The sequence below is a fragment of the Mauremys reevesii genome, linkage group 8, assembly GCF_016161935.1.
Source record: "Mauremys reevesii isolate NIE-2019 linkage group 8, ASM1616193v1, whole genome shotgun sequence".
NCBI classification, from domain to species: domain Eukaryota; kingdom Metazoa; phylum Chordata; order Testudines; family Geoemydidae; genus Mauremys; species Mauremys reevesii.
The window spans coordinates 98,514,719-98,542,490 of NC_052630.1; the positions used below are offsets into that span (position 1 = coordinate 98,514,719).

Consider the following 27,772-nt stretch of genomic DNA (forward strand, 5'->3'; position numbering starts at 1 on the left):
ACTGTTGTTCTATGATGTATTAAAACAGACTCGTTGTTTTTTCCCAAAAATGCTTTCTGCATCTTGTTTTACTTGATAATTAGGATTTGTTGTGTCCACTCTTCTTGCTGGTGGATTCTTGGAGAGGTGAGGTGAAATGGCAACATCGCCAATGGCTGAAAAACTGTCACTCAGGCTTCTAGTTCTCATCTGAGTGGGAGAGGGGTCTTGAGTCCTATCCATGGTGCAACTTTTAGTTTAGTTTGTAACCTGGTAGTTACCAGGCCAGTGGTCTCTAAATAGGTTTATGTTCACATTTTATATAAAAAAACTCAGTTAGTAACTGAGGACTATCAGTGTTCACCCCCAGAGCACTACCAGTTCTGCATGCTCTTTTTTTTTTGCAGTTCAAACAGCACTCTCTGTGCCTGTGTACCCAGTTGGACAAGTCCTCCTCCTCCTTCCCCCCCAATCTAGTACCCTGCCCCATATGCAGATGCTGCTGCTCTGTATGTGCATCCATCATGCACTATTTTCCCAGACTCCAGTGAATTAAGGGTTAGACAGCATAGTTGTTTTGGATGTGCACAGTTGCAATAGCAAGACCTCTGCTGTGTGAACAGTTGATGGTGCCATTAAGTGGTTACAAAATCATAGTTAAGTGATGTAGTGCAGACTGGCCTTATTAGCTGTCCTGATAGGAGCAAGAACCTGATGTTCCTGATATTACCAATAGGAAAAAAAACAACAAGGTCATCTTCACACATCAGAAAAGAGGAGTAGGAAGGGGCACAAACTTAATTTTTCTTTACAGTTTGTCTTTTAATATACAGATAAAATAAATATGGTGTGGACTGTATCTTCTGTTTTAACTTGCAAATAAACAAAAAGATTTGGTTCTATTTTAGGATTTTATATTGCAGCCCATCACCATAATATTTGAACACTGTCTATGTAAAATGATAATAGCAGTCCCTAGTGGGGTTTGCGAGGTCACTTTTTGCATGTTGGTGTAAAAATTCTGCTTGAGGCATTTGGAGTGAATACGGTCTTTCTAAGGTTAAAAATAAACTAAAAGGGAGAGGAGGCTGTCTTTATATATCAAAGGAGCAATAAAAAACACAGATGCAAGTGCTTCACATTAATGAGTACTATAGAACTGCCATCCATATGGGGTAGTCAGACGACCACTATTAATGTTAGCCAATGGATGCCTTCACTAGTGAATAGATTTCTCCTCGAAGGCTGTCAAACACTGGGTCTGATGAATTGGAAGTAGGCTCTCTGTGGGCCAGGACTGAGTCTGTTTGTTGCCCACTTGTTCGGGTATCTATGACTAGTAGTAGCAAGTTAGTCTGTAGTGTATACAGAGTTCTGTCCCAGACACTGACAACAGAAACAACCCAGATGATGTTAACTACTATTACAAGTCTTTAAATACTGACACTTGAGCGTCTAGAAGCAAAGTGGTAATAGCAAGAGGTTCAACTGCAGCCTCAGAGCAACAAACATGAGTATACAGTATGTAGGACTTAATAACGCGATGCTTACCCTTGATGATCAGTAAACTGACTTTTCTTAAACCAGCCTAGCATAATGGCCATGGAAAATTTACAAGGGCAGGTATAAAATCTTTGCCTGTTCATTACCATGATAATTAGAGAAACAAAACAATACACAAACTTCTCTTATCAAATAATTATTCCCAGGTGACTGAAATATTGTGCTGCTGTTTTTAAACTGTCATTAGATATTCCTTGTTTGGTTTTTCCAAATCCTCAGTCTGTTTTTCTTTTTTAGTTTTTTAAATATATCTGAGCAGGATCGGGAAGATGACTACCTGCCTAGCACAGACTTCTCTGATTCCAGTAGCAGTGAGGAAGAAGAGAACATGGTGCCCTGTACGCCCAAAAGGAAAATGAGATCAAGCACCACACTAAGCACCCCAAAATCTTTGAGGAAACCCTCTGATATCACCCCTGCTAAGACCCCCAGAAAAACTGTAAGATTCCTGGAGGCCATTGGCCTGAAAAACATTTGCTCTGGGTTTTGTTAGTTCTAACTAAGACATTTGTTTCATCTGAGTGTTTCATGCATGTATACCAGGGGTCGGCAACCGTTCAGAAGTGGTGTGCTGAATCGTCATTTATTCACTCTAATTTAAGGTTTCACGTGCCAGTAATACATTTTAACGTTTTTAGATGGTCTCTTTCTTTAATATATACTAAAACTATTGTTGTATGTAAAGTAAATAAGGTTTTAAAATGCTTAAGAAGCTTCATTTAAAATTAAATTAAAATGCAGAGCCCCCCGGATCGGTGGCCAGGACCCGGGCAGTGTGAGTGCCACTGAAAATCAGCTCGTGTGCTGCCTTCGGCACTCGTGCCATAGGTTGCCTACCCCTGATGTATGCCAAGGTGAACAAAGCATGCGAAATAAGATACCTGCTGAATTATGTATGTTGTGCCACTATAAATCAGAAGAGGCCAGCCTTAGAGGAGGAAATGTTTTGGACTGGAAGTGAAAGATAAGTTATAGATGTGCATGTTATCCTATTTTATGGATTACGCCTCTGCTTCCTGAAACAAAATAGAAATGAAGTCCTTTGTTGCTAACTCCTGAAATCAGTGTTTCTCAAATTGTGGATCAGGACACAGGTCCCTGGCTGATGGTAGATAGAATAGAAAAATCTTGAGTAGGGAGGTGGTCCATGAAAGAATCTTTCTTTGAAAAAGTGATGTACAAAATAGTTGAAGAATCCCACCTTAAACTATTAAAACAAACTATTTAAATCTATTTGTCACCATTGATGGTGTTCTGTGTTTATACAGTGCCTAACAGTGGGGTCCTGATTGGTTACTGGTTCTTCTAGGCACTATGGTAATACAAATAATTGAGGTGCTGCTTGTTTGCTTTGTTTTTCAGTTGGACACTGAAATTAGACAGGAGAGTCACTGCCTATTCAGTCTCTCTGGTTCTTGTGGTTTTACAGCACCGCAAAGGGGATTGTTTAAATTTAAAAACTCATGAGATGCTTAAAAGTTTCATGGGATTTTTTTATTGAGTTTCAAATATCCCCCCTTTAAAAAAAAAAAAAAAAAAGCCTAAATGTTATGTCTAAATCTTTGTCAAATATCCTTAATAAAGTCCAGCTCTCGCCTCACTTTCACACCCTGAAATCCTCAAATGATCTTTTAGTATAAACAATCTTTTGCAAATGTAGACAGATGATTGTCTCTAATATAAATACATATAATACTATGCAGAACCTACTTCTGGGGTTTGAGGATTTTGACTTTTCTCTGCAGCCTGAGCCAAGAACCCCCAAGACCCCCCGAAATGCTACTCCCAGAATTCCCATTCGAAACCAAGCAACAGAGAAACCAGCCAATGTGCTAGAAGAGGCCCGATTAAGGTAAAGTGTAGCAGAGGGATTATCCTGTTTCTTCCACAGAGAAATGAGGAACAGGGGGTAACACCGAGGAAATGCCACCTTTGCTTTATTCATGTGGGGTAAAGGCACAAATGCTATTTCCAAGCTAAGGGTTTCTTCAAGAACTGGCAATAGCAGAAGCATCCTTGGTTCAGAGACTAAGGGCAGGAATACTCTTCAGGATTAAAAACATTTAGACTGGTCTATGCATACTAAGGGCTTGTCTACACTGGCAATTTTACAGCACTGCAACTTTCTCGCTCAGGGATGTGAAAAAACACCTGAGCGCAGCAAGTTGCAGTACTGTAAAGCACCAGCGTAAACAGTGCCCCAGTGCTGGGAGCCGCGCCCCTCGTTGAGGTGGTTTTTTTAGAGTGCTAGGAGAACTCTCTCCCAGCGCTGCGCCGCGACCACACAAGGCACATTAAAGTGCTGCCAGTGTAGATTAGCCCTAAATTTAGGTTTCTGGATATGTAAATTTTCCTCCAACATTTTCGCTTCTCAACAATATTAATTACTAAGATCCCTGAGCTACAGAAATTGGTAGCAATATTTATTTTACTCTGCACAATGCTAGAGAATCAATGGGTTTCTCCTAGCTTCTGCAGGGCACTTACACACTGGCTCCCATTAGTGGAAAAAAACACTAGTTACTGGTTTGAGTTCTACATGCTCCGTTGAAATAAATGCTTGTAAGATTGGCTGTGTCTTTCTCTCAACTCCTTCCCTTTACTTGACTCTCTCACCCCCAATACTTCCTGTTATCAGGTTCCCCTATTCCTTCATTCTTTCCTTTTTGTGATTTTTTTTTTTGTAATTTTGTCTGGGCAAACAGTAGATGAATCTTCCTGACTTTTGCACATCCGTGCTGTTTGCTTGCGGAGATCAGAGCATGTGGTATCTGGAAGTTTCGGGAGAACATATGTGAAGGCTAGGTTAAGGTCACTTTCTATAAGACTTAAGGTTCCTTTTAAAACAAAAACAAAAAATAAACCAAGCACTCTTGGCACTCTTACAGTGTAAGGCAGATTCAAAGTATCTATATGTATTTGTGTGTGTAGGAAGAGGGGGATTCTTCCCACTTGCCTTTCTGCAAGTTGGAGCGTTGAAAATTCTAAAATCTTGACTAGTGTGTTTTTCTTTTTTGTTTCAATCAAAGGCTGCACGTTTCCACCATCCCAGGTTCCTTGCCTTGCCGAGAAGAGGAGTTCCAGGATATCTATAATTTTGTAGAAAGCAAACTTATTGATGGAACAGGAGGGTGAGTTGTCTCATGGCCTACTTCTGTATACAGTTCAGAGGTTGGTCAGAAGCAGCTATTAGCACTTCAGCAGGCTGTTTGGGTAAATAGAAAGAAATTTTATTCCACTGAAATGCAATTTGGGAAAGGAAAGGAAGCAGTAAACCACCCAGATCATGTTTGTCTGTGGCAGAAGAGCAGCAGTAGTGTGGCATCTAATCTTTCTGAACAAGTTATTCCCAGTTTGTTGAAATTCATATAATCCTAGCAGTGTTTTGCTTTTGACTCTACTTGATACAAAACTCTCCTGCAGTCTTTCTGCTTACTCAGATTTCAACTAAAGACTAAGATATCTTTCCCAGCACATCTGAAATTGACTAGATAATTTTTTTTGCCTGTTCTATAGAAGTAGTTATAACTCATATAATCTTTATGACCCTGCTGTTAGGCAGGCAAATGTTATCCGCAGTGTGCAGATAGAAAAGCTGAAGTTTAGGGACTTCCCAAAGGCAACAAAAAGGAGTCATTTTCAAAGACGGGTTTAGAATTTGGGAGTTCTCAGTCCTGTGTGCAGATCACTGGGATCATGAATGGATCCTCTCCTGTTTCAGGTGTATGTACATTTCTGGGGTTCCTGGAACAGGCAAAACAGTAACTGTTCATGAAGTAATTCGTTGTCTCGAACAAGCAGCAGAAAATGATGAGCTACCATCCTTCCAGTTCATAGAAATCAATGGCATGAAGCTGACTGACCCTCACCAGGCCTATGTGCAAATATTACAGGTGAGCAAGGCCTCTCTGACATATCCCTTATATGAAGGGAAATTGAACTCCTGTCACTTTCTCAGATCCCTATGCCCAGCCCTATGTGAGCCATAACTCTAACACATCCCAGCAGTCCTCTCAAGGAACAGCATGCTATTCTCCTAGGACAGACTTGTAAAGTGATCTTATTTTGGAGATTCCTGCTATTAAGGCTGGAGAGATTGTTCCTTGAGTACTTTGATGTATTGAACTTCACCAAGGCAGCAGCACCAAGGAAATCAGGTTTTATAACATCAGTTCCTTTAAAAAAAATTACAAAGTAGATTCCTGATTTCCTTCCCCCCCCAACCCCCCCCAAAAAATTCTTTGTGCATGCTTGCCTGTGCGTCTGAAAGTGCTGAGCTGAGAATACGAGAGGCCACTCTAGCAACAGAATAGTTACCTAAAAGTGACAGACCTGATTGTCAGGGCTGAACCATGGTGGCAAAGAGGAACTGCCTCTGTGGATCATACAGTATTTTCAGTCTCCCTGACAAGTTAATCCTTAGTATCTCTCCTGACGCTGCCACAAATGCTGCCAGTTGAGAGGGAAAGTATTTTATTGTGTGGACAACAGTCTTCTAGGAACTGGACTGAGACCACTAAATAGCCATCAATGGTAACAAGTCATGGCCTCTGTCAATCTAGGCTGTCAAACCGGTGACCTAGAAATGAAAGATTCTGTGTTCCATTACTAGTTTTCTGAAACATCAGTTCCTTCTCTTGCAAGATTCCTGTTCCTAATTAAAGTTCAAGGTTGCATTTGCCCTGGGGCTGGTGGTATTGGCTGAGCTACAAATGTTTCTATGCTAATGAAAGAGGTATTTGTTGTGGGGGAAGTGTGCAGGTGTAAGGCAGTGGTGAGAGGAGTGCAGAAAGTGGCTGCTGTAGCCATGGCCCTCTGCTCTGCAGCACAATGAAACCAAGTTCCATGGCAAGCACCTCTCAGTTCCAAGGTACTTTTTTGCCATATGATATTTATCCTCCCAACTCTGACAAAAACACACACAACTATGGATCACTGTAGAAAATGCTCACTGATGTAAAATTGGTCAAGGATTATTTTCAACAATGATTAGTTTTGACAATAGGGCATCTTCACTGCTTTACATAAGGCTGGTTTCTGTCATCCTCACCATTTGTGATGTTATGCAGGCATCCCAGCTTAGAACATCCTTCCTCTCCCCTGGGTTCCAGGCAAGGGGAGCTTGTAGCCAACTTAAACGACTCATCTTTCTGGTTCCCCGGGCCTTGACTGCTGCACTGCTCTCCAGGCAGCTCAGCCAGCCAACATACACTTCTGGTTCCAGCTACTTCCCTGGCTGAGAGCTTGTCCAGCTCTGGTTCCCTGACCTGCTGCTATATGGCTCCATGGAACAGTGCCAGGAACAAGCACTGTAATCCTTTGACTCTCCCTTGTGAGGAAAGCAACAGGCAGCTACCAGCAGGTTTTGGCAGAGATCAGGGAGTGAGAAAACAGAACTTCAGGCCTCATGCTGTAGCGAAATGACAAATTCTGTGGCAAAAATACTGAATTCCATGGCATCTTGGGAAAATGCAAAATTCCATAGCAGTGGAATCATGGAGTCCATGGGACCTGATTCAGATAACCAAGGGAGTGCACACCTCTCAATTGTTATTTCAGGCTGTCTTCAGATTGAGGAAGAAAATAATGCATTGATTTACATTCTGTGTTTTCGAGGTTACCTTTGCAATCCTCAGTCCTAGAAACAATTTTTTAAAATGAAAGCTGATATTCTGGAGCACAGTTCTGCAGCAAGTGGTGAATTCTGCAGTCATAGAAATTGTAGTGCCCTGGCTTATAATGTACGTTCTTCTCCCTTCCACACTTTATATGCCCCTTCCTAACAATCGTGTTTACCTGGTTTTCCTGTACCCGCATGACTCTGAACTTGTTGGCTATGTGACTGGTATGTATGTGATGTAATTCTGAAATGGTCACACTGGTTCCTATGAGCCTCAACAGCTGCAGAGGAAAAGCTATAATATGGACAGCAGTTGACATTATTACCTCTTGCTTTATAGATCAGTTCAGAAGTAAACTTGGAGAAAGATTAGACAGAAGAGTAAATTATTCAGTCCAAGGTCTTTTTGGCTATACATAAATTCTTTAATATGGACCTGAGATTGCTGGAGTCAGATAAGTTATTCTTGCAGCTGATTTGGGCTGGCAGCAGGACTTTCTTATTTCAGGGTCTCTGTGAAGCCCTCTTCAAGTGTGTCTGCTTATATATTTCTAAGACAGTCTTCAAGGGTTTGTTGCAAGATCTCTATTTGAACAAGCCACCGTGACCATTATGACCTTCTTTTTAACTAGGTCTTTCCTGATTCCTCGTCTTTTCCTTTATGTCCAGTTTTTGGTAGAGCGAGTTGTCTTTTTGAGGGCTTCTGAGCCCAGTTCTGTTGTGTTAACGTGTGTGTGTGTGTGTGGTGTTCAGCTACTTGGTGATGTGCAGTAGACAGATGTCAAACAGACTAAGAATTAGACCCCTGGGTATTGGACTACAGAGTGATTAATCTTGTGTACTGTTTAATCTCATTCAGCTACTGACAGGTCAGAAGGTGACAGCAACTCATGCTGCAGAGCTGTTGGCAAAGCTATTCAGCACACCAGGGCCAAAGAGGAAGACCACAGTGCTGATAGTGGATGAGGTGAGGAGAAGTGTCCCACACCCCGTTTACCCTAATATCACAGGGAGTGGGTATTTTGGGGGCTAGACAGGAATGCAAAGGGGATTATCAAATGGCCTGTACATGTTTTAAAATTAGGAGATGGGGGGAGATTTAAGGCACCAAAATGAATCTTTTAGGCAAACCTATGAAACTGAATGTACAGAATGAGCCTTTCTGCAGCCATAGTAGGTTAGGCCAGTGAGAGCACATTATAACTGTGCTCTGTGTTGGCTTCTGCTTCACTTCTAGGTACAATTTGAGGAGTTAGTTAGTCTCTAAAGCCCTTAAAATAGACTGGGATTCGGCTACATTAGAGGCTGCCTCTTGTCTGGGTGTTTTCTTCTTACTGTGAGAGCAAATTCAGTAATGTTATGGGGACACTGTGTCCTAGTTTGCAAACCTTCTGCAAATGCGTACTATGAGTAGTAATGACAAACTAATAAACCACACTGGGTTCCAGGACCTTACTCAGATGCACGAGCATCTTGTCTTATAAACCTATTACTAATAGTAGAATTAGTATTACAGCAGCACCTAGAGATTCCAGCTGAGACTGAATTCAATGTACAAGTTCTTAGTAAAAGACAGTCCCTTCCCTGGAGAGCTTAAAGTCTAAATAGATGAGACAGATAAAGGGTGGAAGAATGGAAGTAGTAGTATCCCCATTTTACGGATGATGAAATGAGACAAGATCACTCACCAAAGGCTCCTAAGCAAAGTAAGCAGCCGGGAATATGAGTGATTGTCCTCTCATGGATCAGTAACTGGTTAAAAGATAGGAAACCAAGGGTAGGAATAAATGGTCAGTTTTCACAGGGGAGAGAGGTAAATGACGGGGTCCCCCTGGGATCTGTGCTGTTCAACATATTCATAATTGATCTGGAAAAAGGGGTAAACAGTGAGGTGGCAAAGTTTGCAGATGATACAAAATTATTCAAGATAGATATGTCCAAAGCAGACTGCGAAGTTACAAGGGGAGACCTCAAAACCGGGTTACCTGGGCAACAAAATGGCAAATGAAATTCAATATTTATAAATGGAGAATAATGTACATAGGAAAACAATCACAACAAAATGATGGGGTCTAGCTATTACCATTCAAGAAAGTGATCTTGAAATCATTCTAGATAGTTACCTGAAAACATCTGCTCAATATGCAGCAGTAGTCCAAAAAACCTAACAATGTTAGGAACCATTAGGAAATGGATATATAAGACAGAAAATATCATGCCACTATATAAATCCATGATATGCTCCCACCTTGAATTCTGCTTGCAGTTCTAGTTACACCATCTCAAAAAGATATATTAGAATTGGAAAAAGTAAAGAGAAGGCAGCAAAATTAATTAGGGGTATGGAGCAGCTAGCATATGAGGAGAGATTAAAAAGACTGGGACTGTTCAGCTTGGAAAAGAGACAACTGAGGGTGGATATAATGTGATTTTGTGGACCTCTGAATGATGTGGAGAAAGTGAATAAGGAAGTGATGTTTACCCCTTCAGATAACACAAACCAGGGGTCACCCGATGAAATTAATAGGCAGCAGGTTTAAAACAAACATAAAGAAGTACTTCTTCAGACAACACACAGTCAAAGGCCAAAAGTATAAGTGGTTCAAAAAAGAATTAGATAAGATTATGGAGGATAGGTCCATCAATCGCTATTAGTCAAGATGGTCAGGAATGCAACAGCATGCTCTGGGTGTTCCTAAACCTCTAACTGTTAGAAGCTATAACTAGACAACAGGGGATGGATCACTCGATAAATTGCCCTGTTCTGTTCGCTCTCCGTGAAGCATCTGGCAGTGGCCACTGTCAGTGAACAGATATTGGGCTATGTGGAGCATTGGTCTGATCCAGTATGGCTGTTCTTATGAGACGGAGATGTGAAATGACCCAGATCATATAGGAAGTCTGTGGCAGAGCCAGATATTGAACTACCTCTCCTGAGTCTTTATCAAGTGTCTTAACCACAAGACCATCCTTCCTCTCCAATTAATATCTGTCTCCTTTCTCTCCTGGGTCCAGCTTGACCTCCTGTGGACCCGAAAGCAGGATGTGATGTACAATCTATTTGACTGGCCAACCCAAAAGCAAGCCAAGCTGATCATCCTGGCCATCGCTAACACCATGGATTTGCCGGAGAGGATCATGATGAACAGAGTAGCTAGTAGGCTGGTATGTCCTGACAGCTTTGTTGCTACGCTGAGAGGTGATATGGGGAGATTAGAAGTGCAGGAGCCAGCTATCTAATTAGAGGCTATATCAAGAAGGGGAGCCCTTTGTATTCTTTCTTGTCAGGATGAATTGGGGATATTGGAGCCAGATGACTATAAAATTTGCAATTATACATATTAGGATTTGAATAATCACATGTCATACTTCACTGGGTAAACTGATTGCCCCAGGGTCCGAGAAAATTCCTTTGCTACTCATCCCCATCACATCATTGCACTATGACTTATTGCCTTTCTCTGAAGTATAAGGTGTTGCGTACTTTGGGACAGAATATTGGACACGGTCTGATCCACTGTGTAACAAATTATATTTTCCTAACCATATTTTAAATGCTGTTCAGAAAAGTCACTTGGAAAAATGGTACCAGGGTTGCAGATCAATTCCTTTGGTGACTTTCCGATCTCAGTTTACAAATAAAATTATTTTTTCTAAATGCCTGGCCTGCAAACTGAACCTGGGATCTGAGAGTCCACTGATTACTTTTTGGCTCATGTATGATCAATAGAAATAAAGATTCTGGGTAGTTCTAAATTCTGTTATTGTGGAAAATTGAAGGCAGTAGGTTGCACAGGTGCAACCAAAGGCACAATTTAGCCCTATAGTTGAAATTTAGTTAATTCCATTTATGCCTGAGCCAGAACAGAAGTATCTCACTCCTAATAGTTACTAACTGTCCAGTGATAACAGGAGTACTTTAGTCATGAAAGTCAGCAGTTGAGACTTTGCATGTCTATGTACACACACAGGTATATCTGCTAAGTGAGAAAGGGCTATTTTTACATAGAGTAGAGCCTAGGGTGACCAGACAGCAATCGGGATGGGGGTGGGGGGTAATAGGAGCCTATATAAGAAAAAGACCCAAAAATCGGGACTGTCCCTATAAAATCAGGACATCTGGTCACCCTAGTAGAGCCTCTCCTTGAGTGATTCTGAGATAAATGGGTGACATTTAAAAGCTTCCTTTACTGGAGCAGCCTGATGGCCCATAGTTTCTGTGCTGGAAACTTGCATTTTGAAAGTAGGTGCTCCTTCTCCTCAAGTTTATTGTGGTGGGGAGAGGCCATGCTGTCATCTCCCCTGGAGAGTTTCACTTGCTTTCCCTTGCATAGGTGCACTACCTTCTTTTGCACGTATGGTGCAGCAATGATGAAAGTTTTGAACTGGTCTTGGGGGATGAATGGAGAGACTGCCTCCACCGCAGAAGTTGAAAAAGTTATCCGTAGCAAGCCATGCTCGTGAGAAGATTGACAGTGAGCTATTTTGGAAGCCATTAATGGGCAGGCCCCAATGTGTGTGAAGGTGATGTAGAACAGCCTCTAAGGGTATGTCTACACAGCAAATAAAAACCTGTGGTTGGCCCATGCCTGCCAACTCAGGATTGCAGCGTTTGGGATGTGGGGCTATTTCATTGCTATGTAGACTTCGAGCTCTGGCTGGAGCCCGAGCTCTAGGACCGTCTATGGAGCTCAGGCTCCAGCCTAAGCTCAAAGTCTACACAGCAATGAAATAGTCCCACAGTCCAAGCCCCACAAACCTGAGTCGGCTGGCATGGGCTAGCCATGAGATTTTCTTTGCTGTGCAGACGTGATATACTCTACGAGTTTTAATTGGTGAGGAGGGGACACTTTCCTTAAGAGTCAAGAAATGATTTAGACAAGCCCTCCTTGCTGTGAAATTACACAGCATCAATAAATCCATACTGTGTGTTAACAAGTAAATGCTTCTTACTCATTTGTTCTCTGTAGGGTCTCACCAGAATGTCCTTCCAGCCCTACACCTACAAACAATTACAGCAGATTATCTCATCCAGGCTGAACCACATAAAAGCATTTGAAGAGGATGCAATCCAGCTAGTTTCCAGAAAGGTAAACATAGTACAAGAGTGTGTTATCTGTGTTGCACCATTAAGTGAGGGGGCTAGTGTCAGAGGAGCATAATAGACTGTAGCCAGTAATGGAGAGCAGACCCATCCACATGGTTGGACATTTCATGCCAAGGGATGGAGGAGGATGCTGGCACTGTGCCCTCAACAGAGCGGTGTGCAGAGCAGTGCTGTAAGGTGTGATGCTGGAGCAATCTGCTTGCCTGTTCCCTCTTGGTTCAGTAATGTCACACAGTAATGAAGACTAGGAGCATTGCAGTAGGATCCTGATAATACAAAGTGATGAGATGTTATCTTTCTCCAATATTTGACATAATGTGAACTACTGTGTGGCCTTGCAAAAATTAGTCTGATAATCATGAAGGAAATATGCAGATCCACCTTCTTCAATTAGATGATATTCAGGCTGCAAAGTACTCCTCACCATTCTCTCTCTCTTATTTGGAACCTGTTGTGCTTCTGGACTGATACACTCCTTGTGATAGGGGCCAATTAACTGATTAATATTTAATTTAGTGTACAAAATTGTATAAATACACTGAAGTCAATAACACTCCAAATTAAGATGTATAAATAGTTTAAAATGTCTCTGCTATTGTATGTTGTTAATATTGATCATTACAACCTTCTTTGAGATGCACATTAGCTCACTAATTCTCACTTTTAATTGCAAACCAATAATTCTCTTTAAAAAAAACCCACAACCATAATTTACTTCTTGACATGGATTTAATAAGTGTGTAATAGTGAGTGCCTTTTCCTAACTTCATTGCTATTGCAAAACACACTGTAGAGCACACATTAGTATGCTATAAATAGTCTCACAAATAATTGTCAAAATTAAAAAAAAACTAGCTTGGATTTTGGTAAAATGAATAATGTTAATTTTGCAGATTACTCACTAATCTGCAATGGGTCTCCTGGTCAGTGTGATTTTTGAAGAGATTGTGCTCTGTAAAAACAAACACTTCTTATGACCAGATTTTCAAAAGTATTGCTGACTTGTCTCCTGTTGATAACAAGGGGAGCTGTAAGTGTTGAGCACCTTTGAAAATTAAGCCACTACTATATTTCTCTCACACAAATTCTTTCCTGTGTTAAAATGTAAACTACAGATTGGATTTTCAAAAATGCTTAAGGGACTTTCAGTGGGTGATGGGCATGAAACATCAGGCACTTCTGAAAATCCCCCAGCTATATATTTGGGGAAACCCTTTTGCAATGTTCTCCTGCAGTCTGTTAGAAACAACAGATGAGAAGACCAAGCATTACTGAGTGATAAACACTGCTCATGGTATGATTTTTTTTTCTGGTTAAAAATTGATTAGAATACAGATTATGGGTGAGATTTTCAAAAATTCCCAGTGTTGACCTAACTCTACTCCCATTGAAGTTGGTGGGAGTTTTATCATTAACTTTGATGGGTGCATGTTTGAGCCAATGTAGAGAGGTTTTTAAAAATCATGCCCTCTATGTAGAAATTGTTATACATGTATCTTTACAGCAATTGATGTAATGACCAGATTGGATTTTTGGGTTTGATCAATAAAAGTTACATTTTTAAAACAAGGATCTCTAGGAATGGCTGTCTACAGTGGCACAGCTCTGCTGATTTTAAAAGAACCCTGTCAATTCTTGTTGCTGTTCTTAGCTGCTGGGAAAGTGCTACTAATGATGTGATGCTTTTCCTTTTCAGGTGGCAGCATTATCTGGTGATGCAAGGCGTTGTCTTGATATCTGTAGAAGGTCCACTGAGATCTGCGAGTTCTCAAGCCAGAAAAGTGCCTCTGGACTAGTCAGCATGGCCCATGTAATGAAAGCCATAGATGAAATGTTTTCATCCCCTTATATAAATTCAATCAGGTAAAATTGCAGTTTAGAGGTATCTTCCCATGTTTCCACCCCAATCTCGAGCCCAGTTATATAATTTTTGTTTCTCTGGGAGACTATGTAATATCTGCACTTATATTAAGCACTTTACAAACTTTGTTTCACAGCACCTTTAGGAGGGTAGAAAGCATTCCTCTTTTCCAGATGAAGGTACAGAATAAGTGCTTTGTTGTGGCAAGTGACAGATCTGGGAACAGAATGCAAGAATTCTGATTCCCATTTAAACTGGATTCTTTCTTGAGCATCAAGAAGTTCCGCAGGCCAAATTAGTCTCTCAGTAAAATTTGTGGAACACAATTGCCTCAGTGCATTTGCACAGGTTGTAACTGACATGAATTTAGAAAGCTGTTCATGAAACTCAAGAAAGGAAAGAACCTGGCTCAGCCTCAGTTCTGCAGAGCTTAATGGGAGAAAAAGAGTATATTTTATTTTAGTCAGTAAAGCAAGCAGATATGACTTGAAGGCAAACATGGAAGATGCCTTCAGTAAGAAGGTGTCATTTTTACAGAGTAGAACTGTGTTTTAAATATTTATTTTAGATCAAAACTAGAATGTGAAATTCTTAATTCACAAATGTAAATCATTCATAACACACTGAGTATTGCACATGCTCCAGTATTTCATTTGATATTGAAATCCCAAACTTTCAACTCTCAAAGAAGATGCAGACTTTTTCACCAGTAGGACAAATACAAATATCATTAGGTGCTGGAATTTTTTAATTCCACAGATCTGCCATATTAAAGTAGTTGCACTCAGCCTCTCTAGGTACCTATACATGGTCCCATCACCATAGTATGTGAGTGCCTGTAAACAGTGGCATGATGATTAAACTGCATGAAATGTTTCTAAATAACTTGTACAGCCTTGTGTTACAATATAAGGGCGAAATGTGACATGAGAGTATCAGTTGGCAGGGTGATGAACTAAATAATCTTACAATTTTTCCCTTTTCTGCCTCAGAAAGTATGCAATGCTTTTCAGCAAGGCCTTATCAGATATTTCCTACACCTCAAACCATCTCCTACGAGTCAGTGAAGTCCTAGATTTGGTCGACCAAGATTGGTAGTAAGACTTTCCTATTCTCTTTCAGGAGTGCTTCATTGCATGAGCAAATGTTCCTGAAAGCAATTATAGCAGAGTTTCGCAGGTCAGGGCTCGAGGAAGCAACAGTTCAACAGGTACATTCACTATTTTTTTTTTTTATAACTTGGACAGTAGCTTTTGTCTTAATTGTTTGACTATTTTCAAAGTGTAAATTTATTGAAACAAATCATAGGCGCAAAGATAATATATGTAATTGATATAACCCAGTTCACAAAAGCTAAGAAAGATGAGAATGGAAAGGTCTTGTTAGAACAAAAGAACATAGATGCTGGCATCCTAATTTATTTTATGTATTTGTATGGTTGGGTAATAGAGGAAACTTAGCTGAGTTACAATTTCTTACTTAGAAAATAAGAGAGGCCGTACCGGGTCAGACCAAAGGTCCATCTAGCCCAGTATCTGTCTACCGACAGTGGCCAATGCCAGGTGCCCCAGAGGGAGTGAACCTAACAGGCAATGATCAAGTGATCTCTCTCCTGCCATCCATCTCCATCCTCTGACGAACAGAGGCTAAGGACACCATTCTTACCCATCCTGGCTAATAGCCATTTATGGACTTAGCCACCATGAATTTATCCAGTCCCCTTTTAAACATTGTTATAGTCCTAGCCTTCACAACCTCCTCAGGTAAGGAGTTCCACAAGTTGACTGTGCGCTGCGTGAAGAAGAACTTCCTTTTATTTGTTTTAAACCTGCTGCCTATTAATTTCATTTGGTGACCCCTAGTTCTTGTATTATGGGAATAAGTAAATAACTTTTCCTTATCCACTTTCTCAACATCACTCATGATTTTATATACCTCTATCATGTCCCCCTTAGTCTTCTCTTTTCCAAGCTGAAGAGTCCTAGCCTCTTTAATCTTTCCTCGTAGGGGACCCTCTCTAAACCCCTAATCATTTTAGTTGCCCTTTTCTGAACCTTTTCTAGTGCTAGAATATCTTTTTTGAGGTGAGGAGACCACATCTGTACACAGTATTCGAGATGTGGGCGTACCATAGATTTATATAAGGGCAATAATATATTCTTAGTCTTATTCTCTATCCCCTTTTTAATGATTCCTAACATCCTGTTTGCTTTTTTGACCGCCTCTGCACACTGCATGGACATCTTCAGAGAACTATCCACGATGATGCCAAGATCTTTTTCCTGACTCGTTGTAGCTAATTTAGCCCCCATCATGTTGTATGTATAGTTGGGGTTATTTTTTCCAATGTGCATTACTTTACATTTGTCCACATTAAATTTCATTTGCCATTTTGTTGCCCAATCACTTAGTTTTGTGAGATCTTTTTGAAGTTCTTCACAATCTGCTTTGGTCTTAACGATCTTGAGTAGTTTAGTATCATCTGCAAACTTTGCCACCTCACTGTTTACCCCTTTCTCCAGATCATTTATGAATAAATTGAATAGGATTGGTCCGAGGACTGACCCTTGGGGAACACCACTAGTTACCCCTCTCCATTCTGAGAATTTACCATTAATTCCTACCCTTTGTTCCCTGTGCTTTAACCAGGTCTCAGTCCATGAAAGGACCTTCCCTTTTATCCCATGACAGCTTAATTTACGTAAGAGCCTTTGGTGAGGGACCTTGTCAAAGGCTTTCTGGAAATCTAAGTACACTATGTCCACCGGATCCCCCTTGTCCACATGTTTGTTGACCCCTTCAAAGAACTCTAATAGATTAGTAAGACACGATTTCCCTTTACAGAAACCATGTTGACTATTGCTCAAGAGTTTGTTTTTCCATGTGTCTGACAATTTTATTCTTTACTATTGTTTCAACTAATTTGCCCGGTACCGACGTTAGACTTACTGGTCTGTAATTGCCGGGATCACCCCTAAAGCCCTTTTTAAATATTGGCATTACATTAGCTAACGTCCAGTCATTGGGTACTTCATTGACATAGTCCTAATGTTCCGTGTTCAACAGCATGTGTGTCATCTTCGCTCCAAACAGATTCAATTGTTTGTTTCTCCCCTTCTATAGAGGTTGAGAGTAGAAAGCCCATCTTTTCCACCTCTTCTGTTTCCTGTTCCAATCTAATATACTGACTAAATTGAATTGTATCTTGTTCCTCTAGATCTATCATCATCATGTAGCACTGTGTAGGATTGAAGGTCTGCAAATTCCTACAGTATCAGAAATTATGGCAGTTTGCTCAAGACTTGGTGCCTGCCGTTTCTTGCTGGTAGAATCCAATAATAAATATCTTCACGTGCGGGTGCGCCTGAATATCAGCCAAGATGATGTCATGTATGCACTCAAGCAGGAATGAGGCAACAGAGGTTTTGTGTATATATGTAGGTGTAAATATTTTAAATATTGTTAAACTTTTTAAAAAAGACTGGTTTTAAAAAGTTGTGTGGATAAAAATTGAACATACCAGAAACTGTTCTGTTTTTTCTAAACCCTTTGCTTAAATTTTTAATCTATTAAAGCACTTTTTTATATAATAAAGAATTCCTTACTAAGTGTTTTATACCTTTGCATTTAAATCACTTGTTTTGAATGTTTTTTGGTGCTGCAGTAATTGGTGTGTTCAGTAGGTGGCATACTCTCCTCTGAGCCAGTACTTGAAAGAGTGCCATAAAACAGAGTGGAAAGTGCCCTCTTTCAAATAAGCTGTAAAAAGATGTGAAAACTGAGATTTTGACCACTTGTGGTCGCTAAAGATGCTAAAGCACTTTTTGCAAGAGTAGGGGTATCTTTACTAAACTGCAGTTTAGGTAATTTTCCCTCTGAAATTTCAACTGGATACATGAGATCTGATTAACACTTTTCAAACATGTTTTAAAATTAAATTTCTCATCTGTTGCTTATGTGTAAGGCTGCATGTCTCTCGCGGAAGTCATGGATTCCGTGATGTTCTGTGACTTCTGTCGTGGCCAGTGTGGTTGGCTCCGGGGCTGCCCGAGCAGCTTGGGCAGCCCCTGGGCCAGCCACACCAGATGCTGCTGGAGCAGTCTCAGGCCACTGCGCCCACCTCTCCCCACCCCAGCAGCAGCAGTAGTAGTTTGGGTGTAGGAGGGGGCTCAGGCAAGGAGTTGGGGTGTGGGGAGGAGCTTACCTCAGGGGGGCTCCCTGGAAGTGGCTGGCATGTCCCTGCAGCTCCTAGGTGGAGGGGCCAGGGGGCTCTGCGCTGCCCCTGTCTGCAGGCACTGCCCCCGCAGCTCCCATTGGCTGCAGTTCCTGGCCAATGGGAGCTGCAGAGCCAGCGCTTATGGAGAGGGCAGTGTGCAAAGCCCTCCTGGCCTTCCCTCCCCCTAGGAGCTGCGGGGACATGCCGGTTGCTTCCAGGGAGCTACGCAGAACCAGGTAGGGAGCCTGCCAGGAGTCCCAGGCCCCCCCAGTAGCCATGCGCCCCCAGGCTTCCATCCCCCCAGAGTACCCGCAGCACCCCAGTGCTTTCCCTCCAGAGCACCTGCAGCCCCCGGCCCAAGTTTTAGTTAGGGATATATATTACAAATCATTGTCAGGTCACGGACCGTGAATTTTTACGGCCCGTGACCTGTCCATGGCTTACTAAAAATATGACTAAAACGTAGCCTTACGTGCAGTGAAACTATACACTGCTGTAGGCAAGGCCAGAAGGGGTGGGGGAAGCATGAGTGTTTGCTACTGGAAATAAAAATGCCAGTGGAAATTTTGTATTTTCATAGAAGAATGAGCTTTACATTTCACTTTCAATTTAAGCATGTTTATCTGTTACAAAGAAGACTTTCAGATGAATCGCCTGAAGACAGCTGATGGAGATTTGGTTAAACTGTGTTTTCAGTATGAAATTGTACTTGAGGGAAAAAATTACCAAAATTACTGAAGATATCTTGATTAGCTAGTTTTAAATGACATTTTAATCACTTTAAAATGACTTATTAGTGTGAAATGTGCTGCAAAAATAGTTCAAGCTTGTAATAAGTGACTTCAGTATAGAAAATGTGGGAATGGCTTACTGTGCTGATAGAGGGTTTACCTCACAATGAGTTTTTATGGAATAGACACTCTAGCTGAGAGCTAGGACCTCTTCAGTTTCTGCAGTAACTCATAACGCAAAATACTGTGGCAGACTGGATCTAAATTCCATAGCAAGACCCCAGTTTCTGGGGCAGACTGGAACTTCAAAGCAGCCTCAGGGAAAATGTAAATATGGATTTCATGATTTAAAGAATAAAACAGTACAGTATTTTGTTTTTATTCTGTCTAAATTTTCAAATTTGCCACTGATTGCGGTGTTTAACACAACTGCATTGTGGACTGTTGAAGTAAATCTGAAGGTTTTGGTAATTAGGCATATTTAGAACTTTTGGCACATGAAGGTGAGGGGTAGTAGTTTAGGATGGGATAAACCACCATAGTTGCATATTTCTGCTAAAATTATCAGCAGTGAAATAGTTAATAAAATTGGCTTTAAGTATGTCAGGGTTCCTTCCCCACTCTGAACTCTAGGGTACAGCTATGGGGACTCGCATGAAAGCCCCCTAAGCTTATTTCTACCAGCTTAAGTTAAAACCTGGTATGCTGTCACCACCAAGTGATTTAACAAGAAACAGGGAAAGGACCACGTGGAGTTCCTCTTCCCCCAAAATATCCCCCCAAGCCCTTACGCCCCCTTTCCTGGGGAGGCTTGAGAATAATATCTAACCAATTGGTTACAAAGTGATCAAAGACCCCTGGGTCTTTGGACAATGGAAAAATCAGTCAGGTTCTTAAAAGAAGGATTTTATTAAAAATGTAAAAATCATCTCTGTAAAAATCAGGATGGAAAATAACTTTACTGGCTAATCAGATTCAAAGAGCCTAGAGGAACCCCCTCTAGCCTTAGTTTCAAAGTTACAACAAAACAGGGATACCTCTCTCTAACAAAGGTAAAATTCACAAGTTGAGAAAACAAAGATAAACTAATACATCTTGCCTGGCTGTTACTTACAAGTTTGAAATATGAAAGACTTGTTCAGAAAGATTCAGAGAGCATGGATTGATGTCTGCTCCCTCTTAGTCCCAAGAGCGAACACCACCAAAACAAAGAGCACAAACCAAAAGCCTCCCTCCCCCAAGATTTGAAAGTATCTTGTCCCCTTATTGGTCCTTTGGGTCAGGTGTGTGTCAGGTTACCTAAGCTTCTTAACCCTTTCTAGCTAAAAGGATTTTGGTGCCTCTGGCCAGGAGGGATGTTACCCTTCCCCTTATAGTTATGACAAAGTAACTATTAGTTTTCAGAATTAAGTCCATTGAGATGAATGAAGAATATGATAGTTCTCACCTCAGAACTATTTTTTTTTCCAGACTCTAGAAAATTCAGTGTCTGTTTGGCCTTCCAACTGTGAACCATCTTCACAATCAAATGCTAAGAAACAGCTTTAATTAAAAAAAAAAAGTGGCAAATTTCATAGCATACACAGAACCACTGTCTGTGGATCATTGACCATCTGCTTTGCCCTTTAAAAAGGGTGGTGCTGTCTCTGGTTCAGTGAGCTTTAGGCCAATGTTAAGCTTGGGTGTCTATCAGGCACCAAATCCATATGTAGTTGCTAGCTGGCTGGCTGCGACTTTAACTGCAGGGTACTGTCATCTGCTCCAAAAGGTGTCACTGGGACTTGCTGGCAAAGACTGGAAAATAATTCTAAGGGCAACTAACTGCCTCAGACTAAGATGTGACTCCCATGGGCATCCCAGTGATTGTCTAGGCCCTATTCTTTGCTCCATGCTTCCCTCTGCACTGAACCAGTATTAGTGGCCTGGGGTTGGTTCTACCTATCCACTTACCTTGGTCCCTGGGTACTGGATCCACTCCTCCAAACTTCACTCCCTAAGCTATGGCAAGACCCTATGGCCCCTTGAAAACTTCACCCCACCTGACCCATCCTTATGGCCCTACCCCTCTGCTCCTCCCCTTTCTTATAACCCCGCCTCTCTAAGATTCCTAGCCCCGCCCCGGGGAGTCTGGCCCCGCCCCTCTCGCTTTGCGCCTGCGTGCGCGCTGAGCTTGGAGCGTCCTGGTGTGGAGTGGCGGCGAGCGCGCGCGCCTCTCCAGGGTCTCCTGCGCGCTGGGCCGGGCGTGCCGGGCAGGGTAGGCCAGTCATGCCGTGTGCCGGGGCGGAGGCCGGGTGTCGCCTCTGTCCCTTCCCCGGAACCTGCACAGGCCCCGCTGCCCCGCGTCGCGCGGGGGGGAGGGAGTCGGTTATTTACATGGCGGTGCCTGCTGCTTGTCTCCACCCGCCTTGTCCTGACAGGGAGCTCCAGCCGCTGTGCCGGGCTCCAGGTCTGGGATGCGGGAAGGAACCCGCGCGGGAGACCGGCTCCTGGGAACGGCTTCCGGGGAGGGGACCTGGAGCGACAGGCTCCTGTGCCCGGCTGGGAGTGAGGGGGGGAGAACCCGGAGTGAGGGGGGACAGGCTCCTGTGCCCGGCTGGGGGTGGGGGGAGAACCCGGAGTGAGGGGGGACAGGTTCCTGAACCCGGAGTGAGGGGGGACACGATCCTGAACCCGGAGTGTGGGGAAGAACCCGGAGTGAGGGGGACAGGCTCCTGTGCCCGGAGTGAGGGGGACAGGTTCCTGAACCCGGAGTGAGGGGGAAGAACCCGGAGTGAGGGGGGACAGGCTCCTGTGCCCGGAGTGAGGGGGGACAGGTTCCTGAACCAGGAGGGGCGGTGGGGAACAACCCGGAGTGAGGGGGACAGGCTCCTGTGCCCGGCTCGGGGGGGAGGGGACGAACCCGGAGTGAGGGGGGAGAACCCGGAGTGAGGGGGGACAGGCTCCTGAACCCGGAGTGAGGGGGGGAGAACTCGGAGTGAGGGGGGACAGGCTCCTGAACCCGGAGGGAGGGGGGGAGAACTCGGAGTGAGGGGGGACAGGCTCCTGAACCCGGAGTGAGGGGGGGAGAACTCGGAGTGAGGGGGGACAGGCTCCTTTGCCTGGCTGGGGCGGGGACAGGTTCCTGAACCTGGCTGGGGGGAGGGGAAGAACCCGGAGTGAGGGGGGACAGGCTCCTGAACCCAGCTCGGGAGGGAGGGGGGACAGGCTCCTGAACCCGGCTCAGAGGGGAGAACCCGAGTGAGGGGGGACAGGCTCCTGTGCCCAGCTCCAGGGTGCCTGGGGGGTGTTGCAGGGAGGTGTCTCCGGTCTGCAGGGTGGGTGTAATATCCCTGGTGTGGGGATTACAGGGCGGTGCTGGTCTGGGTGGGTGGGTATAGTAACCATGGGTTGGTGGTTACAGGCTGGTGTCCCTGCTCTGTGGGGTGGCTATAGTAATCCAGGGAGGGGAGTTATGGGGTTGGGTATGGTGACCCTGGGGGGTGGTTACAGGGTGGAGCCTTTGGTGTGGAGCTGTAATGTGTGGGGCTGCTGGCTGCTATGCCCACCTTTCAGGCTGGATTAGGTTGGTTTATAGGCTTCTGTCATGTGTCACAGTTGGATGTCAGCGTCTTAACCTATGTATGTGTGGGATTCTTTTTGTGTCCGTTAAAGGTAGAGTTGTTTGAGATTCATGAGCCAACATGCTTGGGAGAAGACCCAGGAAAAGTCCCCAGGCAAAGGGCCAGGGAGCTGCTGCTGCAAAGCAGGTATAGAAACCTTCTCTCTCACACTATAGTCTGGTTAAAAGCTTGCACACTTGGGGTCCTGCTTTGTGATTCTTTCTTGTGCTAACATGATTCCAGAGTTGCAGGGTATCCTACAAACCTTGGTATACAGTTAGTTGTCCTCTGCTTTTCACACTCTAGTTAGTTGATCTTCTAGTAGCAGAGACATGACATCCAGATATCATGCTGATTAAGGCATTAAAAATACAGGCAGACTTGCTACAAGATCAAGTTCATCCTGTCACAACATTGTGAACTTTGCCTTGCAACCCAATTATAAAAAGGTCCTGCCCAAACATTGCTCAAAGACAGACCTGTGAAAATCAGAATGGTTAGTGACTATCTTAGCGACACTGGGTGATCCTCTGAGAGAAGAGTAGATCCTACCACTACGTAGACAAGTAGTTTTAATTTAGTTCCCTCTGTTCTGTTTATATGAAGTTGGGTGGTTGTTTGTGGACTGGCATTGCCTGTGCTCCATTGTTGTATTTATGACTTCTATGCAGGGATACTGAGTCCAGACAGGTGTTTGTCTGTGGCTGTTAACAGCAGGTCCATGTACATTTGAGTAACTATATGCAATAAGTGGATTGTGCTGTGATGAAATTTTAATCTTAAAATATCAGAATGTAGTGCCCTACAGAACAAAGTGTGGGAAATGTCCTTATAGGTGGAACGCTTTGTGGAATAGTTATAATTTTAGGAATGCAGGGCTTCGTTGAACTGTGCAAACTTAGGAGATAGTGTTACAGTGTCAGAAGTACAAGAAGAAGCCGAAGTGCGGAGTCAGGTGAGTATCTGATCTAAGAATGGATGCATCCAGAAATGAGGAGTGAGACACAGGCAGGGAATGAAATTAAGAAGGCTTTGAAAATGAAAAGAAGCTTGAGTTGTATTCAGGAGAGGGGGAAGCAAATGTGGAGAAGAAATAGGGAAATGGAGTATCAAGGCAAGATTGGGAGACCTTGGCTTTGGTTTGGATACACTTGAAAGGTAGACTGGACTGGAGGCTAAAATAGGGGGGTTACTGGAATAGGGGCTAATGTGTTTGTAGTAGAGAGAGACTGATACAGCTGTTCGATTCTCAGTCCATTCCTAAATGAATTCGAATTAGTTGGAATCAGAGCTCTAAGTGCATAGGAGCTGAGCTTAGGTGCTTTTTCCCACCACGTTAGCAATAATTACACATAGCGAGAAAAGACGTATGTCAGTGTATTCATAATGCTACCATTACTGTAGCACTAGAGTTTAAATGTCTAAATTAAAATATATGCATTTTATTTATTTCATTTGGACAAAGAAAAAATACAAAGATAAAAAGAAGCAAAGAAATTTAAAAGAAATAAAATGTAAAGGGATAACCAGTAAATCAAAGGCCCCAATCTAGCCTCATAGCATCAAAAATAGGAAAAGCATATTTAAACCATCCAGTTCATATCCTGGCAAATGTAAGATTGTTTCTTACAATATATTCTCCAGTGTCTTTTCCAGTTATTTGAGCGTGTTCTGTAGAGCTCATTTGTGCTTTACAGTATGCTCACTGCATTTCTTCCTGGTTCAGGCCTGTCTTTGTCTCCCCTCTTTTCCTTCCTATTTAAAGCACTTGTTTGATATTCATTGACTCCAAAAGAAGTCTGGTTTACTGCACGCAACAAGGAAGTTGGAGCCAGAGCTCCCAGGGTATGTGTACGCAGCAATTAAACACCGGTGACTGGCTTGTGTCAGCTGACGGGCAGGGGAGGTGTAAAATTGTGGTGTAGACATTTGGGCTCAGGGAACCTCCCACCCTTGCAGGGTCCTAGAGCTCAGGCTCCAGCCCAAGCCTGAATGTGTACACCACAGTTTTACAGCCCTGAGCCCCAGTCAGCTGACCTGGGCTAGCAGTGGGTGTTTAATTGCTGTGTAGATATACCCCTAGATTCTGTTGCTGGCTTCACAACTAACTTGCTATGGGACAGTGGGCAAATCGCATACACTTTGGCCTCAGTTTACCCATTTGTAAAAGTACGTAATATTGTATAGAGCTTTGCATCTTCAAAGCACCGTGTAAACATTTGCTAATCTCCTCCTGCTTCCTTGAGCAATGGGGAAGCAGAATTATCCCCATTTTACAGATAGTGGGAATTGTGTGGGGAAAAGGGGAGAAACTGAAGCATTGAGAGGTAAAATTACTTTTCCAGCATCGTGCAGTGAATTAATGGCAGAGACAGGATTAGTAAATAAGGGCTTTCAATCTTGTGCTGCGTCCTCTAGGGCAGTGGTTCTCAAACTGTCTTTTTTGCAGACCACTTGAAAATTGCTGAGGGTCTCGTAGGACCACTTAATGATCCTTCCAAATGTTGTTTGTACCGTTAGCTAACTATTGTAAAGCGCTTTGGATAAAAGCACTATATTAAAAAAACCAACTTAATAATCATTAACTTTTGTTGTTCTACAAAAAAAAAGCATACAACTCATATTTTAACATCCGTAGTCTTACCTTTCTAATGTGATAGAAATGTCCTCTCTCCCCCACCGCGGCAGCCCCTGAGCTGGGGCTCAGAAGGAGGCGGGGGGGTGGGGGGGGCCTCCATGGCAGCCCCCGAGCTGGGGCTGGAAAGGAGTGGGGTCTCTACCTCTCTTCCCTGCTGTGGCAGCTCCCGAGCTGGGGCTGGGAAAGAGGGGGTCTCCCCCACCATGGCAGCCCCCAAGGTGGATAAAAATAAATGATTAAAAAAAAAACAAACAGATTTTTTGATAAAATACTTTTTGAGGGGGAAAAAACCTATCTAAAGATGGTTTTAATTAAGATACATTATAGCTCAAAGATACCTCATCATGGAATAGGGATTATAAATTCTAATTCTGTAGGATGCGACAGTATATTCATGTAATGTTTAAGAAGTTTTGTAAATAAGTTCCAATAGTTAATGGATTAGGGACCCAATCTTGCGGGGTTCCACAGGCTTCCGTATAGATTATTTAGCTTAATTTTTCTATCTACCCAATGGGACTCTGCTCAGTCTAGAAGATACCATCAGAGACGCTTAGTTTTTCAGTTCTCAAACTGGATTTGTGTCACCAGAGGTAACATGCTTGTTAACAGCAAAAACGTTTTTAAATAAATAAATTAATATATAGAGGTGAAAAATAACAAACCTCATCTCTATTGTCCCTCTGCAAATTTGTGTACACAGAGTCAATCCCTTACCTCGCTCTAAAAGTTCAAAGTTTCAAAAAGTTAAGTGAATAGAAGATTGTTGTCGGGGGAATAGATCTGGACAAGGAGAAGAAGTCTGGAGATAAATGTTTGAGAAGCGAGAGATATATGCTTGTTTTGTTAAAATATTATATGTTTGCTATTGAAGAAAAAAATCCAGAATACTTAACTTTGTTGTTTTAGTTAAATAAAACAATTTAAATGTCTGTCTGGTGGTGTTCTCCTCCTAATACAGCATGGCAAGAAAATCCTCCAAATATTAATGATTAACTTGTTGAATTGGAGATAGTTCACCTCCCAATGGCTTCATAAATATCTGCTTCAATTACCTTTGATAAATGAAATAACCAAATAATCATTCATTTTCTGATATAGCTGTAAAACTAATCTGAAAAGATTTCAAAATAAATCACTGTTTAAAAGTGTATAGTGTGTACCTTCTAAAAATGAAACCTACATCTATCTCTGAGTTGTGAAGAATATGTATTAAGGTTATATCAACTAACAAGAATGCACTTTTATGTAGAAAACCATGATTAAATCGAGTCTTTCTGACTTGTGATTTAAATCAAATCCACCCTGGCAGTCCCCGAGCTGGGGCTGGGAAAGAGCGGGGGTCTCTCCCTGGCAGCCACAGCTTGGAGCTGGGGAAAGTCGCTTCTTTCTCTGGCCACTGCAGCCATGCACGTCACAAATTCCCCCCCATCCCCTCTTTTCATCCCACTGCCCCCTCCCACCTACCCCTATTCCCCCAAAGGCCACCACCTCACCTTACATGTGCATCTTCTCCAGGGTCCAGGCACCTAATGAGTGGAGCCACACCTGCGCGGCTCCACTCATTAGGTGGGTGGCCTTTCATTCTCTTGTGTGCGGCTGCCGTGGCACACACCTTAGGATATGTCTATACTACCCACCGGATTGGCGGGCAGCGATTGATCCAGTGGGGGTCAATTTATCATGTCTAGTCTAGACTTGATAAATCAGTCCCCAAGCGCTCTCCCGACAACTCCTGTACTCCGCCGCTGTGAGAGGCGCAGGCGGAGTCTGTGGGGGAGCAGTAGCAGTCGACTTGCTGCAGAGGCAGTAGGTCTAGGTTGATTCCCCCCCCCCCCCCCCCAATGTAGACCAGATTTTAGAGGGAACTATCCACAGACCACCTGAATGAAGCCAGTGGTCTGCAGATCACAGTTTGAGAACCTCTGCTCTAGGGATTTGTCTGCACTACACAATAATGCCCGTTCTGAATGCTCTGGTCAGCAGTTTGAACTCCACTGCACTGCACCCAAGTACACAGGCATCCTCTCCTTCCCCTTTGAAGGCCCAGGAATTTTTGAAATTCCACTTTCTGTTTGCTCTGCGTAGAGAGCTCACATGGCATCCTCCCAGCTGACCATGGCAGCTCCATGCAGCAAACGCTCCCTCACTTGGAGCACACCTGAGTTGCTGGATCTGCTGGCACTATAGGGAGAGGAGGCTGTGCAGTTCCAGCTCTGCTCCAGCTGTAGGAACTTCGATACCTACAATCAGATTTCTCATGGCTTGCTGGATAAGGGCTATGAACGGGACACACACAGTGCCATGAAAAGATAAAGGAGCTGAGGCAGGCTTACCAGAAGGCAAGAGAGGCCAATCATTCTTCTGGTGTCATGACAGAGACCTGCAACTTCTATAAGGAGCTGGACACCATCGTTGGCGGCGACCCCACCTCCACTGCCAAGAGCCCCATGGATAC

The 27,772-nt window shown here is 43.0% G+C and overlaps 2 protein-coding genes across 4 annotated transcripts in view; both read left to right on the top strand.

Annotated features, from left to right (window-relative positions):
* ORC1 (origin recognition complex subunit 1) overlaps positions 1 to 17,741 on the top strand; it is a 32,646-nt gene extending 14,905 nt beyond the window's left edge. For both annotated transcript variants that reach the window (XM_039486253.1, XM_039486254.1), the window contains 10 exons: positions 1,780 to 1,981; positions 3,288 to 3,394; positions 4,572 to 4,673; positions 5,264 to 5,435; positions 8,022 to 8,129; positions 10,178 to 10,327; positions 12,133 to 12,252; positions 13,966 to 14,132; positions 15,253 to 15,340; positions 17,348 to 17,741. In XM_039486253.1, coding sequence (XP_039342187.1) covers positions 1,780 to 1,981; positions 3,288 to 3,394; positions 4,572 to 4,673; positions 5,264 to 5,435; positions 8,022 to 8,129; positions 10,178 to 10,327; positions 12,133 to 12,252; positions 13,966 to 14,132; positions 15,253 to 15,340; positions 17,348 to 17,542 — 1,411 coding nt within the window. In that variant the 3' untranslated portion in view covers positions 17,543 to 17,741. The remainder of the gene's footprint in view (positions 1 to 1,779; positions 1,982 to 3,287; positions 3,395 to 4,571; positions 4,674 to 5,263; positions 5,436 to 8,021; positions 8,130 to 10,177; positions 10,328 to 12,132; positions 12,253 to 13,965; positions 14,133 to 15,252; positions 15,341 to 17,347) is intronic.
* A 3,455-nt stretch (positions 17,742 to 21,196) lies between these two features.
* Positions 21,197 to 27,772, top strand: part of CC2D1B (coiled-coil and C2 domain containing 1B) — a 66,802-nt gene continuing 60,226 nt past the window's right edge. Inside the window, exons 1-2 of one of the 2 annotated variants that reach the window (XM_039483638.1) lie at positions 21,197 to 21,331; positions 22,729 to 22,823. In XM_039483638.1, the coding sequence (XP_039339572.1) occupies positions 22,758 to 22,823 (66 nt within the window). In that variant the 5' untranslated portion in view covers positions 21,197 to 21,331; positions 22,729 to 22,757. Of the gene's footprint in view, positions 21,332 to 21,391; positions 21,524 to 22,728; positions 22,824 to 27,772 lie in introns of those variants that run through there. The other variant, XM_039483639.1, reaches the window with a different exon arrangement.